The sequence below is a fragment of the Myxocyprinus asiaticus genome, chromosome 45 (assembly GCF_019703515.2).
Source record: "Myxocyprinus asiaticus isolate MX2 ecotype Aquarium Trade chromosome 45, UBuf_Myxa_2, whole genome shotgun sequence".
NCBI classification, from domain to species: Eukaryota; Metazoa; Chordata; class Actinopteri; order Cypriniformes; family Catostomidae; genus Myxocyprinus; species Myxocyprinus asiaticus.
In genome coordinates, this window is record NC_059388.1 from 24422107 (window position 1) to 24438375 (window position 16269).

The following is a 16269-nucleotide window of genomic DNA, read 5'->3' on the forward strand; positions in this document are numbered from 1 at the left end:
GGAAAGAAAGGAGTGACAACTTATAAAATAACAACATGCCGCTACTTTTTTTTTTTTTTTTTTTTTTTTTGGAAAATGTTCAAGGTATCCACCACAAAGTTTCATGAGTTCTTTATACACTTGTAAATTAAGGTTACAAATTATTTATAATGCGCTGGGGGTAAAATGTAAATATGAAAAGCATGTGTATTTAAGGTGTTTCATGGCAACACTTTCCCTGAGGAAAATTTCATTGCTCAGAGGTTGCTATTTTATAGCTCTCATAATTGAGTAATGGAGTCCTTAGCACTTCATTTACAGTAGTATCAACTTTGTCTGAGGGGTTTCTCTTAAAATCCCTTGGAGAAATAAAAATAGAAACAAATGAGATAATTGTTGACATATAATGAGTGTATGGAGCTACATATAAAATGAATGTGGATAACATAACTCATATAAATAGGTCTTAGAAGAACATGATAAAAAATGTTGAGTTGACATTGAAATATCAGGCTTTTGATTGTAGACTTGGATATCTTGTCAGATCTGAGCACAATGCTGAGATCGCTGCTGAATCTGCAGAGGAGACACATGCGAGATTCCTGGGGTTATTTTCTAAGGAGAAAATCTGCTCTTTAATTAATCTCATTGCTGTTTTTGAGAAGCAATTGAGATATTAAAGAGATCTCATTTAAGATTTTTCTTTCATACAAGTTTGCTACAAGCCCCTTTATGGGGTCATCATTTTTTATGTGGCTAGAGAATGTATAGCCTATATTTCAAAAAGCTCTTAGGTCCCAAGACAGACAGGTATGCCTCTGTGGACGAGGGTATAAAGACAGGCCTTCTCCCCCTCTCGTCCTCTGCTCATCCCCCTCTCTTGAAGGGTACAGTAGTTAACAGGACAGTTAAAGGCCTTGCTGTCCTGACTGCTTTAACAAGACGCCCCATGGAGGCTAAAATAAGAGTTATGTCCCCAGGTAAAGCCAGGAGCCACATAATAAACCACTGTGACCAAATTAGACCATGAAAAGTGGTTGTGTTCGCTGCTGGAGCGTTTGTGGATGTGTTAAAGTGTGTGTATTAGGGCTGGTCAATATTCTGAATAGTACAATGATTTTGCACTTTTTGCTTGTCACTTTGGATAAAAGTGTCTGCGAAATGACTAAATGTAAATGTTCTTAAAGATTGTGTCATTAGACTAGTTTTGTGACCACTCCTTATCTCGCAGCTCTCAAGAATAAGTGCATTTTAATCACGTCCCTGATTAAACTTCAGTTGCGAAAATGGCGTTAAAGTCAGTAATTTGATTCATTTGCATTAATCAGTTCAAACAGTCCCATTAAATGAATTGATTCTAAACTATAATTCATCAATGTATTGTTTTAGAAAAAAAAAAACTATATATACAGTATACACCGAAGAGCCAAAACATTATGACCACCTAATATGCTATTGGTCCTCCGCGTGCCACAAAAACAGCTTCGACCCGCCGAGGCTTGGACTCTACAAGACCCACAAGGTGTCATGTGGTATCTGGCACAAAGACATTAGCAGCAGATTCTTCAAGTCTTGTAAGTTGCGAGGTTGAGCCGCTGTGGACTGGACTTGTTGGTCCAGCACATCCCACAGATGCTCAATCAGTTAAAGATCTGGGGAATTTGGAGGCCAGGGCAACACCTTGAACTATTTATCATGTTCCTCAAACCATTCCCGAACAATGTATGCAGTGTGGCAGGGTGCATTATCCTGCTGAAAGACAGGGGTCATCATGGGCACTTTGACCAGTCTGCGGCTACAAAGCCACATAAGCAGCAGGGTGCGATGCACTGAGTGTTGTGACACATTCCTCCCGTAACCATCATTAAAATTTTCTGTGACTTGTGCCACAGCAGAGCTTCTGTCGGTTCGGACCAGATGGGATAGCCTTCGTTGCCCTCGCGCATCGATGAGCCTTGGGCACCCAGCACCCTGTCGCCGGTTTGTGGTTTGTCCCTCCTCGGGCCACTGTCGGTACGTACTCACCACTGCTGACCGGTTGCACCCCACAGGCCTTGCTATTTCAGAGATGCTCTGACCCAGTTGTCTGGCCTAAACAATTTTACCCATGTCAAAGTCGCTCAGGTCTTTACTCCTGCCCATTTCTCCTGCATTCAACACGTTGGCTACGAGAACTGATTGTTCGCTAACCATCTAATCTACCCGGAGATGATCAAAGTTATTCACTTCACCAGTGAGTGGTCATAATGTTTTGGCTCATCAGTATATATACTGTATATTAGAGTTGTCAAAATGAATGCATTAACTCATGCGATTAATTAAAGTTTAACACATTAACAAGCCTAGATGTAACTTGTGACAGAAATCAAGTATTTTTCAGCCAAAGTAAGAAGCATTCAGCTAAAAGGTGAACCAAAACAGAGTTTAGACTATAGTCATGGGCGTCACTTTGTTTTAAAAAGTGGTGGGGACAGTTTCGGGGGTGGAAGTGGGGTGATTTAGATTAGTCAGTGGATAAATACATGGATCAGTACAATGTAGTCAGAATGACTGATTGGTCTCATGATAAGATTTCTGCCTCCAGTACAAGCAGTTCCTTGTTCTAATACATTATAATTTAACTTTTTAATTTAATAAACGAACATTGCATCTGTAAGTCAGTGGATGTTTATTATGAGTGGGGAAAAATCAGTTTGAATTTTGCTTTGCGATTTAACTGGAAAAGCACGAGTCTGGATACACAAGATAATATCGCTGCCCACTGTCACTCAACACAACTGATAACAGCTGCAACGACCACTCATTACAACATTAAAATAACAGAGTCCAGTGCTGGATCGCCACTTATTATAACACACGAACAAAATTGAAACTCCTGCTCAAGAACTGGAGATGTTTCTTCTGCATTAGACACTTAACTGATAAAAGCTATTTCAAAAAGTGGTAAGGACAAAAGTGGCAAAGGCAAAAAGTGGTAGGGACCAGTACCCCCGTCCCACCCGTAAATGACCCCGATGTAATGATAGAACGATTATTGGCCAGGCCAATAAATTGGCAGATATTTGGCCATTTTGGGATTATCTGTATCTTCCAACAGCTTTGGCAATGGATTACGCACATTTTCAGTTTTCAAAATGTTTTTTTTTTCTTCTTTTTTATTTATTTGTATTTTTATATGATTTAATTTATATTGTGTAAAATAAGTGTTTGTTTAAAATTATTTTGTATTTGCCTTATTTGCTAATTAAGTCCCAGAAGTCTGAGACCACATTGAAAATCTGGGATTCAAAATATCATTTAAACCTGTAAATTACATTTTAGAATTTTGAAATATTTAAAACAAAGACACATTTTAACATAAAATAATATGAAATATGTAAGGCTGTGCACTAATGATTGTGTTTGTGTGACTTGTAATGACTGTGTGTATTTATGTCTTTCTCTGTTGGATGCTAGATGTGGACGAGTGTCTGGACAACAACGGCGGTTGTCAGCAGATATGTGTGAACACTATGGGCAGTTACGAGTGCCAGTGCAAAGAGGGCTTCTTCCTGAGTGACAACCAACACACCTGCATCCATCGCTCAGATGGTGAGTTTTACCCTAAAAGCATGTGTTTTTATATACGTACGTAGCTTTAGTGACACAATTGTCAACAGAAGTAAGCTATATCTGACAAAACCTTGATTTGGGCAGCATCCGGAGACATCTTCAATTAGAAAAACAGTTTAAAAAAATGGAAATAAATAAATAAATAAATAAATAAACATACATAAAATAAATAGTATTTTATATACTCAGAAAAATATTTTAGCCAATTTTTAAGATTTACACATTTCAGGGCCTGGGTAGCTCAGCGAGTATGGACGCTGACTACCACCCCTAGAGTCGCAAGTTCGAATCCAGGACGTGCTGAGTGACTCCAGCAAGGTCTCCTAAACAACCAAATTGGCCCGGTTGCTAGGGAGGGTAGAGTCACATAGGGTAACCTCCTCGTGGTCGCTATAATGTGTGGTTCTCGCTCTCAATGGGGCGCGTGGTGAGTTGTGCGTGGATGCTGCGGAGAATAGCGTGGGCCTCCACACACGCCACGTCTCTGCGGTAACACACTCAACAAGCCACGTGATAAAATGCACGGATTGACAATCTCAGACTCAGAAGCAACTGAGTTTGAGGCGAGTAACTACGCCACCACGAGGACTTAGAGCGCATTGGGAATTGGACATTCCAAATTGGGGAGAAAAAAAAAAGATTTACACATTTCAATTTCATAATAAAATTCCATCAAATTTAATTATGTAATTTTTAACAAAATTAAATGAATACAACTTTTTTAGTTTTTAATTTTATTTTGTTAAAGGTAATTAAATTTGATGGAATTTTTTATGAAATTGAATCATAAATCTTTACAGTGTATAATATATATATATATATATATATATATATATTATTATTATTATTATTATTATTATTGTTATTATTATTATTTTGCAAAACATTTTGTTTAGGGGTAGGATTAGTCTTTAGTAGCTAAAATGAACTAATTAGTAATTAAAAAGTAATAGAAGTCTATGGTATGGCCTCATTTACATAAGTAAATGTGTAAATGTGTTGAGGAAAGTAAATACTAAGTGAATTTGTGTTTGTGTCTGAGACGGAATGAGAGAGACCGTGACAATCACAAGGCCATTTTTGCAAGGTATCCTAACCAGGCATGATGCGATTAAGCGACAAGCAATAAATCACATTAGTTTTTGTGCTTTAGGGACAAAAAAATTACTTGATGTTAGAAGCTTTTTGTATTGCGCCTACTTAGGACATCATGATAAATTAATCTTATCATGTATTCCATATGGTTCTGGCTTTCTCAGAACACTCAGTTCATCAGCATCTAATTTCTGCCCTTCGTCTGAATGTCTTGACCCTGGACAGAACTGGCTGGTCACTGAAAAAGTTGAAGGGTTGAAAGCGCAGGCAGCCAGTGGTCACATTTTTGTGTGTGGATGGTGCGTGTAATTGTTTGGTATCTGTTTTGTATAAATGCTTGTTATGTTTCGTTTACGAAAGCAAAGTCGACCGTGATATGAGACTTTGACACGCGTGTGTGCAGTTCATGCGACCCAGTGACGGAGTGAGATGACCCTCTTGTTCTTTCCTATTCTTCTTGTCAGAATTAACTAATGATGCTTTGCCACATTGAGGCGGGAACAGTCCCACACACTACACAGATCTGAGCAATTCACACACACTATCATGAATGAGAGTGGGCTGATTTGATTTTTCCCTCACAATCATTTGTGGAATGTGGAGAGGAGTGTACGGCCTCCTTTTTGCCTTCTCTTTATCTTCTTCTTTCATGCTCTTCTGTCATTCGGGTATTCTATGCATACAGAAATTGTACAGACCATGCACAGTTAACAAACATGCAGACATACATAGTATTCCGAACATAGCTGATACATTTGCATAAAGCCAACCAATCAGATCGGAGCTTGTGATTTTGAGAAAGTTCTTGCCATTTCTGTGTCTATTATATATAAGACTGTCCATAGGTGGTCTGTGGGTGTGCTGTCTGAGTAGGAAAGATTGAGAAAGAAAGATTATAGAGGGACAAGAGGGGAAAAAAAGAGGCGGACAGAAATGGTCCATATTTGCTTTTTGGGAAACCCATAACTCTTTTTGTGACTCTGGTCTTGCAGGTTGTATTTTTACTTCAAAAGTGAAAGTTTGGTAAATACTGTAGTAGTATGTGTGTGTTTGTGTGTGTGTGTGTGTTTGTGTGTGTGTGTGTGTGTGTGTGTGTTTGTGTGTGTGTGTGTGTGTGTGTGTGTGTGTGTGTGTGTGTTGTGCATTTTTGTGTTTGTCTGTAAACAAGCTAAAGGGTTGTTTTTGTGGATAGCTAACTAATGTGCTATGGCAGCCATGGCACACACACACACACACACACACACACACACACACACACACTCACTCACTCACTCACTCACACACTCTCCTCTATGTACCCACTGTGAACAGAAGAGGAATCAGAAACTCTTGCCTGGAAAATCTTTATTTCTCTTTTACCTGTCCTGTTTAAAGGGTTAGTTTACCCAAAAATGACTCATCATGATCATGTCTCATCATCTACCCACCCTCACACCCATGTCACTCAAAATTGTATGATTTTATTTCTGTGGAACGCAAAAGGAGCTATCAGTTGAATGTTCACATGGCTCTTTTCCAGTTAATGGAAGTGGATGGTGGCTGCTGTCAAGTTCTACAGAGGACATAAAAATAGGCCACTGAACTCATGCGCCATATTCCATATCTTCTGAAGCCATATGATTGCTTTATGTAAGAAACAGGCTGAAATTTAAGTCATTCTTCTCTAAAAATCTTCCATTCTGTCCTAGCTTTCAAATGTGTGGCGGGGTGAGCAAGAGACAGACACAGTGTGCGTAGTGTCAGGCCTCGGAGAGACATTAATTGGCAATAATAATAAACATAAAATGGAGAAAATGGAGAAAATTGTGTTCATGAGGAATGGTGTTCAAAATAAAGGGGGATCTAGCATCCTCGCCAGTGAAAGGGGGAGTTGTGTAGGATGGGTAGTGTCCAGAGGGGTGGTCCAGGACATGGGTGGGGTCCAGCGGCCGCACGCGCTCCCTCATTGGTTTCCGGGGCGCGAGGAGTGACGGCTTCTTTGGTGGCTCTGCTTTCCTGGGATCGCGGCATGTGAGGGGAAGGCCAGCCCAGCATCTATCTATCCCCAATGTGTGCTTCAATCATCAGCATTGCATCTAACTCGCACCAGGGGTGCATTGCTAATGATGCATCGGCCGGAACCGACCTGCTCCGTTCCTGGGCATGCGAGAACGCCAGTGTGTGCACACAAGGAGATAGAACCCAACTACACAAGGAGAGGCGCGCTCTACATTTATATGGCAGTGTTGATGAGGCTTCACTCACATCGGGTGTGCCTCTTCATCGGCTGCCCAAACAAGGCTCATAAAGTTGTGCCTCCCCTCTTTCCATCCCGTTGTCAGCCTGGCTGAAGGACGGCCCAAAAAGGCGGGACGATGACATAAGGGAGGGGCGGGTCATTACGCCACAAATGCCATTCACACTTCCACGTGTTCAATAATGAATTATGACTCAAACGGACCATTTCACATTTCCATGTTTTGAACATGGAAGTAAATTATAGTGGGGTAAACTTCTGTCACTGTGCATGGGAGAATGGGAGACCATAACAAAAAAACTTTTTGCATCGCCATTTGCTCCAACAATAAAAAGAAAAATCCACTTATCCACTATAATGTATAAAGAGGAAAAAATAAAGAGCAATGGTTTACAACAGAAGTCAGAAGAGAGAAAGATGTCAAATTTGCCATCACTCACTCATCAGCTATATTTGAAACCCCGTTGCAGCAGTGGTGACTATTTTTTTAAATGAATGCCAGGGTAATATAATACAGAGTAACATTTTCTAAATTCTAAATAAGGTAGAAACGCGTCATCACAATCTGTTAAAAGGAACCATTGCGGTCTGTTCTGAGTCTGTGGTAATCAATGGCATGCCACACGGTTAATACATAGACATTAGGTATATGTATTAACCGAATAACTCCCCCCTTCCTCTGTTGTTCAGACAAATAGGTAGTCCCGCCCTAAACTTACCCCACTGGCTAAGCCAATGTTGTTGTGTTGGTAAGTAAAAATAAACTGACAGTAATTACATTTGGGGGTCGCTAGTGGTGCAAAAATTACACACTGCACCTTTACACACTGCACCACACACACACACACACACACACACACACACACTCTGATTACAAACAGACAAGCTATCACACATTTAATCTTGCCCTGAACGAACCTCTCACTTTCCCTCATCACTCTCACTCATCAATAGTGTGTGTTTGTGATTCTCTGTGTGTGTATGTGAATGTGTGTATGTATTTTGTTTACACTTTGTCTGTCACCACCATGGCTCATTGGCTGAGTCTTTGAGTTATGTGTGATATTGTGTGTTTACAATTCTTCACTCACCAGTACATCCTACTGGCCTGAATCTAGAGTAGTGTCGTGTGTGTGTGTGTGTGTGTGTGTGTGTGTGTGTGTGTGTGACACTGGCGCCGTCTGTCTGCTGTGGAAAAGTAGTGCTCTACAAGACCCCATATTATTTTTGTTACATTTTCTTTTGTCCTCTGTGGGTCTCTCTTAAACTGTATGTATGTATGTCACATAGTTGGTGAAAGAACATGGTTTCAAGCAGTTGTCATGGTCTGTTTATTATGCATAAATCATATGCAGTTAACATGCTTAAAATTTAAGGCTTCAAGGCTTGTTTATCTATCTATCTATCTATCTATCTATCTATCTATCTATCTCTCTGTCTGTCTGTCTGTCTGTCTGTCTGTCTGTCCATCTGTCCGTTTGTCTGTCTGTCTGTCATGGCATAAGATCACCACATGCAGGGACAGGTTTATGATTTCTGAGGCCCCAAGCAACCGACCAACCCGGGGCCCCATTTCAAAAATGTTGTTTAAAAAGTTACATAAAATTGTTTTTAAATCATAATTTTAAATACATCCTATCAGCCGTTGTAGTCAAGTACATTCAGAATGTTTAATGAAATAAAAGTCTTGTTCAGGATAATTAACGTATGTTTCCCAGTTTTTTCGACAATACAGAGATAAAAAAAGCAATATTTACCTACATATATTTTTCCAAAACATTTATTTATTTATTTATTTTTTATTTTTATTTTTTATGAACAGGGTGTTCAAAACCTACTACATCACTCACTAACATTTTGGAATTAAGTTGTTATTTATTATTATTATAACCCAACAATTATTCATTGTTGTCAAGTTTTTCATTATAATACAGTATGATACAGTATTATTATTATTACTTTGAGGATTTGTTGTATATAATAGTAATATATTTCTGTCTTATTTACTTTACTTTCACCTGGAGCTTATATTCTAATGCTTCAGTGTATTGTTCATCATGTTGCAAAAGGCTGTATTTTATGTAAGCATCGTAGGCAACATTCGTAACAGTAACAGTAAACATACAAGACATAGCAGCCCCTCAGCACACTAGCGCAGAAGAGAAAAAACAAACATTGCCGTTTATCAAGCGCTGAAACTTTGCTTGGTGCAGAATAATCTGGAAAAATTTTAAACTTTGTAACAGTCACCTCTTTGCAACCTAAACTTGTTCAAAATGTTAAATCTTTGTGACACCCACACTAAAAACAATCTAGACACCGCTACTGACCACATGTTGTGAAACTAATATCACACACATACACACATGTTGGTGCGGCTATCCTTATGAGGACTCTCCATAGACATAATGATTTTTATACTGTATGAACTATAGATTCTATCCCCTAACCCTACCCCTAAACCTAACACTCACAAAAAACGTTCTGCATTTTTACATTTTCAAAAAAACATTGTTTAGTATGTTTTTTAAGCGATTTGAATTATGGGGACACTAGAAATGTCCTCATAAACCACATTTATAGCATAATACCCTTGTAATTACCAGTTTGTAACCTAAAAAAATGTCCTCGTAAACCTCCCATACACACTCACACACACACACACACACACACACACACACACACACACACACACACACACATTTAGTAATAATGCTGATTTTGTGTTGTTGTTTTTTTTTTACCAATCTAACTGCATGAAACTGGACTGATAGCAGGGTGAAAGGCAATGCGCCATGAATGTGTTTTCGTGTGTCCTTGTGTACTCAAAGTGTACTATGAGAGACCTAAAGCTTTTCCCTAGTACACACTCACCCATTCCTGTCCCGAGTCCCTTGCGAACATCCTGCTCTGACAGTGGAATCCTGCTGGGTCACGACAGAGGTCAAAGTGCATGAGTGTGTGCGTATTTACACTAAAAGTCTGAGTGATACTGGTTTTAGCATGAAAATGGTGAATGAATTATGTGTTTTTAAAGGGGTCATATCATAAAAAAAGGCATTTTCCTTGATCTTTTGAAATAAAAGAATTGTACTATTGTACAATAAACTGCAAAAACGTCTCATTCTGAAATCCTGTGTAATAACACTCAGGCTGTGGGTTTGCTGTTAGGTGTTGAACTCTTTCATTTCTAAAGACCAAGGACAATCTTAATACAGTCCACATCCTAAAACCTAACAATTTACACATCAGAACAAAATCCACTTGGAAAGCAAATCATATTTCTGGCTTTTGGTCTTCTTTTAAATATTCCTGTTTTAATTTCCCCATTAAAATAAAAATGTATCACCCTTTAAAATTATTGATTGGTTTAAAACCAGTTTAAAAAGTTAATCTGTTGAAACTAAGCTGCAAATATGACATGTTCTGAAACCCGAAAACATTAACATATCTTCAACCACATTTTTTTAAACTTTATGTAGTCTTGAAAGCACAGCAGCAAACATGGCCTGTTCAATTCTTAGACAATAATAGGATGGATTGACAATGGTCTTGAAAACACTAAATTATGGCTTTTTGGTGGAATTTGTTTTTTTTTACTAGCATCATAAGTGGAAAAAATTTAAACCATTAAATAATGTATAACATGACTCCTTAAAAGGAATAGTTCACCCAAAAATGAAAATTCTCTGATCATTCACTTATCCTCATGCCATCTCAGCTGTATGACTTTCTTTCTTCTGCTGAACACAAATTAAGATTTTTAGAAGAATATTTCAACTCTGTAGGTCCATACAATGCAAGTGAATAGGTACCAAAATGTTGAAGCTCCTAAAATCACATAAAGGCAGCGTAAAAGTAATCCAGTGGTTAAATCCATATCTTCTGAAGTGATATGATAAATGTGGGTGAGAAACAGATAAATATTTAAGTAATTTTTACTTTTTTTTATTTTATTTTTTACTCCACTTTCACTTTCACATTCTTCTTTTGTTCTTGGCGATTCACATTTTTTGTGCCACCTACTGAGCAGAAAGTAGAATTTATAGTAAAATTACTTAAATATTGATCTGTTTCTCACCCACACCTATCATATCGCTTCTGAAGATATAGATTTAACCACTGGAGTCATATGGATTACTTCTATGCTGCCTTTATGTGCATTTTGGAGCTTCAAAATTTTGGTACCCATTCACTTGCATTGTATGGACCTACAGAGCTGAAATATTCTTCTAAAAATCATTGTGTGTGTTCAGCAGAAGAAAGAAATTCATTCACATCTGGGATGGCATGAGTTTGAGTAAATGAGGAGAGAATTTTCATTTTTGGGTGAACTATTCCTTTAAGTGTTGTGTTTTGAGTGACGTGGAAACTATTTCTGTCCTCTCATGGGCAAAATATTCTCTCTGGGCCAGTTTTAGGGTGGAATAAACTTTGATTGAACTGTACCAAACACACAAATACATGCACATATACTGTTGAGGTGCTGACAGCGAGTGGGCACTGAAGGTCTTACCACCATCTTCCGCTGGATTTAAATACTGTGATTAAATATTAGCTTTTGAGGTGCATAACCTTCATGAGCTGCTGCTTTTCCTCTTTTTCTCTTTCTTTACAGTTTAATCTCTGTCTTTCCAGCAGCTCTTTTCAGAGTGATGTTGTGAAGGTACATAATTTCACTGTTGTTGTAGCGCATTCTCTAACCTTGCCTTTTCCAACTCTATCTCTATCTTTCTCTCTCCTAATTTTGCTATCTATTTCCTTTCACTAAAGAAAGCAGCTGGATTGTGTCAGGATAGAGGCTTAAAGGCTAGTGTGTGTGTGTGTTTGCTTAAATGTATGACCACACTAAAAGTCACCAGTTCTTTGCACACTGCTGCTTGAGAGAGAGAGAGAGAGACTGGGAGAGAATGGAAACACGAACAGACACACGAATACTGTCTCTTTCTTCAATCACAGTGACATCATTAAGGGTCAGTGGGCTAGCCGCAGAAAGTTCCAGAAAAAGGGTCCACTTTAATGTTAACCGTAATTAATAAGCTTGTGCGTATGTGTGTGTGTGTGTGTGAGAGAGAGAACTTTTGACGAGCTGTTAAGCAAGCTTGTATTTGAAGAAGAGATTGGGGAGGTTTTTTTGTAAAAGGCTGTTTTCAGTTGTCAGACATCAATGGTTGCTGGTGAAAAAAGAGCCTCATTGAAATTCATGGCTTGGTACCTATAGCATTGTGCATTTGGAGAGAGATTGAAAGTCTGACAGATTTCAATTAAAATTGCATTTACAAGAGATGGGAAAATGGGGGCCTGTGAAAGCATGTGTGCATGTGCATACGTATAGGTGTAAGTTTTAAATAATCAGAGACTAAATTCACCTGTTAAGTGAGAAAAAAGTTCCCTTTTGATTCAGTTCACTCGACATTGCTGTAAGCACTATGGGGAAGTGTCCTTATATGACCTTGTTGAAACCCTTATACAATCACACCAATCTTCTGATTGGCAATGGTGTCTGAGCCCTGCCCTTTTAGGCATGCAGTAGGCCTATATAAGCGGTTGCTCAGTCACCATTCCTTTAGAATTTCCTTCTTTCAACACTGCAAACTTCATCTTTGTCTTGGAACCCTTTCTACTTCGCTGTCGATATACACTTACAGCGGACGGATCTTCTCAGCAAGACACGAACAGGACGACTTTTCGCCTGTGTTCAGCGCCTGCACCGAGAGGCTTTCCACTCCTGTGTATTCCAGTGAAGAGTTCTCCACACCGCCGTTGAAGACGTTCTCGGTGAATGGGTTCTTCGCTTCAGAAGCTGGTCGTTGATAAACGCGGCGCTTCAGCAAAACTTCTCCCTGCTGCCTGGTTACTTTATCCTTTATATACTGTATATATACAATATTAACTAAAGAGCCGCTTGTGTGATACGTGTCTTTTTAAAGATGTCGTTCGCAAGTGTTTCCTATGTGAAGGGCACATTCCGCCGCCTGATGAGCACAAGAGCTGTGTTCACTGCCTGGGCTGTGCCCATGCACAATAAGCTCTCATGGAGACAGACTGCCCTTACTATGAGGGCATGAATCTCTAGACATTGCACTCTAGGATCGACCTCGTTCTAAGGGAAGATCCGGCCTCTCGTGCCCTCCCACCCGCCATTTCTTTGTTAAGTCTCAAGGGACCACATGAGGAGGCATGGCGGGGCAGTGAGGTTGAGCTGGAAGAATTAGAGGAGGATCTAATTAGATCAGGGCGCAAGCCCTGCGAGACCCCCGAACTTCCAAACTAACGTCCTCGCCTGTGCAATATGTGTGTGATAAGCTCCAGCCCTCTATTGGTGTGCACGGCCTCATTACGTTTGGCAGCTCTGATGATGGGGATGATGCTGTGTCACTTGCAGCTTCAGGAGAATTGTTCACGGAGGATGTTGCCACCCTTTCCCCCAGCGAGGATGAAGAATGTGCACACGCCATTAACAAGGAGCTTCTTTGCGTCCTCACAAGGGTGGTTGAAGAGCTCGGTCTTGAGTGGTCCCCTCCAGAAGAGCCAGAAAAGTCTTGCCTGGATGAACGTTTTTAGCTATCTGGCCGTCATCAGCAGACAGTGGTTTGGAGGAGCACACTATTCTTACCTGAGGTCCACGCAGAGCTCACAAAGACCTGGCATATGCCCTACTTTTCACACATTCAAGTCGGAGATGCTGCCATCCTCACTAAAGTGGACCACGCCGAGGAAAAAACTACTCAAAGATTACCCCGGTGGAACAGACAGTCGCAGCTCACCTCTGCCTTAATACTGCCATGGGATGCCCTGCCCATCCCTCCAAGCTGTGTCAACTGACGTCCGCACTGGCTGGAAGAGCTTATACAGCAGTGGGCCAAGCTAGTTCAGCACTCCACAGCATGTCAGTGCTCCAGGTTTTTCAAGCTAAGCTCCTCAAACAAATGGATGAGCAAGGTCCCGATCCAGAACTGTTCAAAGAGCTCCGCACCGCTACAGATTTGCCGCTGCGAGCAACGAAAGCTACTGCTCAGGCCATCTGCAAAGTGATGAGCAGTCTGGTGGTTCTGGACCGGCATATTTGGCTAACTCTCACAGAGATGCGTGACACAGAGAAAGCTGCCCTCCTATAGCGAGCAAATCAATAAACCCGCTGCATGAATGCGTGGCAAGCCCTCACAAGCATGTCAGACTGGGTGTTAAAAATTATCGAGCCTGGTTTTCATTTCAGTTTGTATGTCAGCCACCTCGCTACACCGGCATTTTGCAATCTGTGGTCCAACCACAGGATGCTCCGGTGTTGCGCGCAGAGATTCACAGTCTCCTTGAAAAACAACACAGCAGGGTTTACAGATGTTATTTTCTTGTTCTGAAGATTGACAGTGGGCTTCGGCCTATTCTAGATCTGAGACGCTTGAATCACGCGCTCACGAAGTGCCCATTCAAAATGATAACTCAGAAATAGATCTTATTGCACATGCGTCCTCAGTACTGGTTTGCATCAGTAGATCTGAAGGATGCGTACTTTCCTGTGCCAACTGCACCACATCACAGGCGGTTTTTGAGATTCGCGTTCGAGGGAACTGCGTATCAATTCAAAGTCCTTTCTTTTGGCCTGTCTCTGGCTCCCCGCACATTCACGAAATGTATCGATGCAGTGCTCGTCCCATTGAAAATGAATGGTGTGCATGTTTTGAATTACCTCAACGATTGGCTATTACTAGCCCAATCAGAGGCACTAATGAGCGAACACAGAGACCTGCTGCTTTGCCATCTGAAAAGTCTGCTTCTGAATGTCAATTGAATGTCAATGAAAAGAACACTTTACCCAAGCCAGTAAATCTCCTTTTTAGGGGTTCGTCTTGACTCCATGAGCATGCGTGCGCAACTGACATAGAGCGCGTACAGACCATTCTTCAGTGTCTGTCTCAGTTCAAACTGGGGAAAACATTGCCACTGAAGTCATTTCAGAGAATGCTGAGTTTTATGGTGGCAGCATCTGCCATTATACCGTTAGGTCTGTTACACATGAGACCGCTCCAGTACTGGCTCAAGCGGCACTTTCCACATCGCGCCTGGAGCCTCGGGCACATGCCCATCATGGTCATTTGCTGCTGTCTGGCTGCTCTAGCACGATGGACAGCACTGGACTTCTACCAACAGAATGTTATGCTGGGTCAAATTTTCAGAAGAAAAGTGGTGACCACAGATGCATCCAACAGAGGTTGGGACGCGTTGTGTGATGGACACCTGACTTTCAGCATCTGGACAGTCTTTCTAGCTTTGAGAGCTTTTCATTCCGTAATTGTGAATCACCATGTTCTGATTTGTTCAGACAACACAACAGTAGGGCCATACATAAATTGTCAGGGCGGATTCCGATCGCCACATTTAATGAGCATGACACAACACCTCCTCCAATGGAGCGGGCGTCATCTCCTCTCATTGTGTGCGACACATGTCCCAGGCCGTCTGAATTTCGGAACAGATCTGTTGTCACACCAGGGAGTATTACCAAGGGAATGGAGACTTCATCCTCAGACAGTGATTAGGATTTGGGAAATATTCAGCAAAGCAGAAGTCAACCTATTCGGCTCCTTGAAGAACGGCCACTATCCCCTCTGGTACTCCTTGTCCCAAGTCCCGCTGGGCGTGGACACTCTGGCTCACAAGTATGCGTTTCCCCCAGTGCGCCTCCTTCATTCTGTCATCAGCAAAGTCAGAGAGGACATGGAAACAGTTCTGTTAATTGCGCCAAAATGGCCCAATCAGTCCTGGTTTCCGAAGATGACAGAAATACTAGATGGCCCTCCATGGGAAATACCGCTGAGGAGAGACCTTCTCTCTCAAGCGCAAGGCATGATTTGGCATCCCCAGCCAGAGCTGTGGAACCTACATGTGTGGCCCCTGAACAGAGCACATCGGACGAGCCAGAATTAGCTCAGTCGTGATGAATACCATTTTACAGGCTAGAGCATGTAAAGAGATTCCTCTACGCACTTAAATGGTGCGGGTTTGCAAATTGGTGCTCTTCATGTGGTAAAGACCCAGTGAATTGCCCCGTAACTGAGATTTTGACATTCCTTCAAGGGCGCTGGACGCTGGCCTTACCCCATCAACGCTCAAGGTTTATGTAGCGGCTATCTCAGCATGCCACGCCCTGTCATAACCTAGTCATAAAGTTCCTTAGGGGAGCGAGGTGTTTGATCCCCCCTCGCCCTGCTATGGTGCCGACTTGGGACTTGAATCTGGTGCTGAAGGCACTCACAACTCTCTGTTTGAGCCACTGGAATCTGTTGAGCTGCGGGTGCTTTCCTTAAAGACCGCACTTCTATTGGCTTTGGCCTCATTTAAACGGGTTG

At 41.1% G+C, this 16269-nt stretch overlaps 1 protein-coding gene across 2 annotated transcripts in view; it reads left to right on the top strand.

The window, feature by feature from the left end:
- LOC127435252 (signal peptide, CUB and EGF-like domain-containing protein 1) overlaps positions 1–16269 on the top strand; it is a 106776-nt gene that overhangs the window by 22162 nt on the left and 68345 nt on the right. For both annotated transcript variants that reach the window (XM_051688553.1, XM_051688555.1), the window contains exon 4: positions 3436–3570. In XM_051688553.1, coding sequence (XP_051544513.1) covers positions 3436–3570 — 135 coding nt within the window. The remainder of the gene's footprint in view (positions 1–3435; positions 3571–16269) is intronic.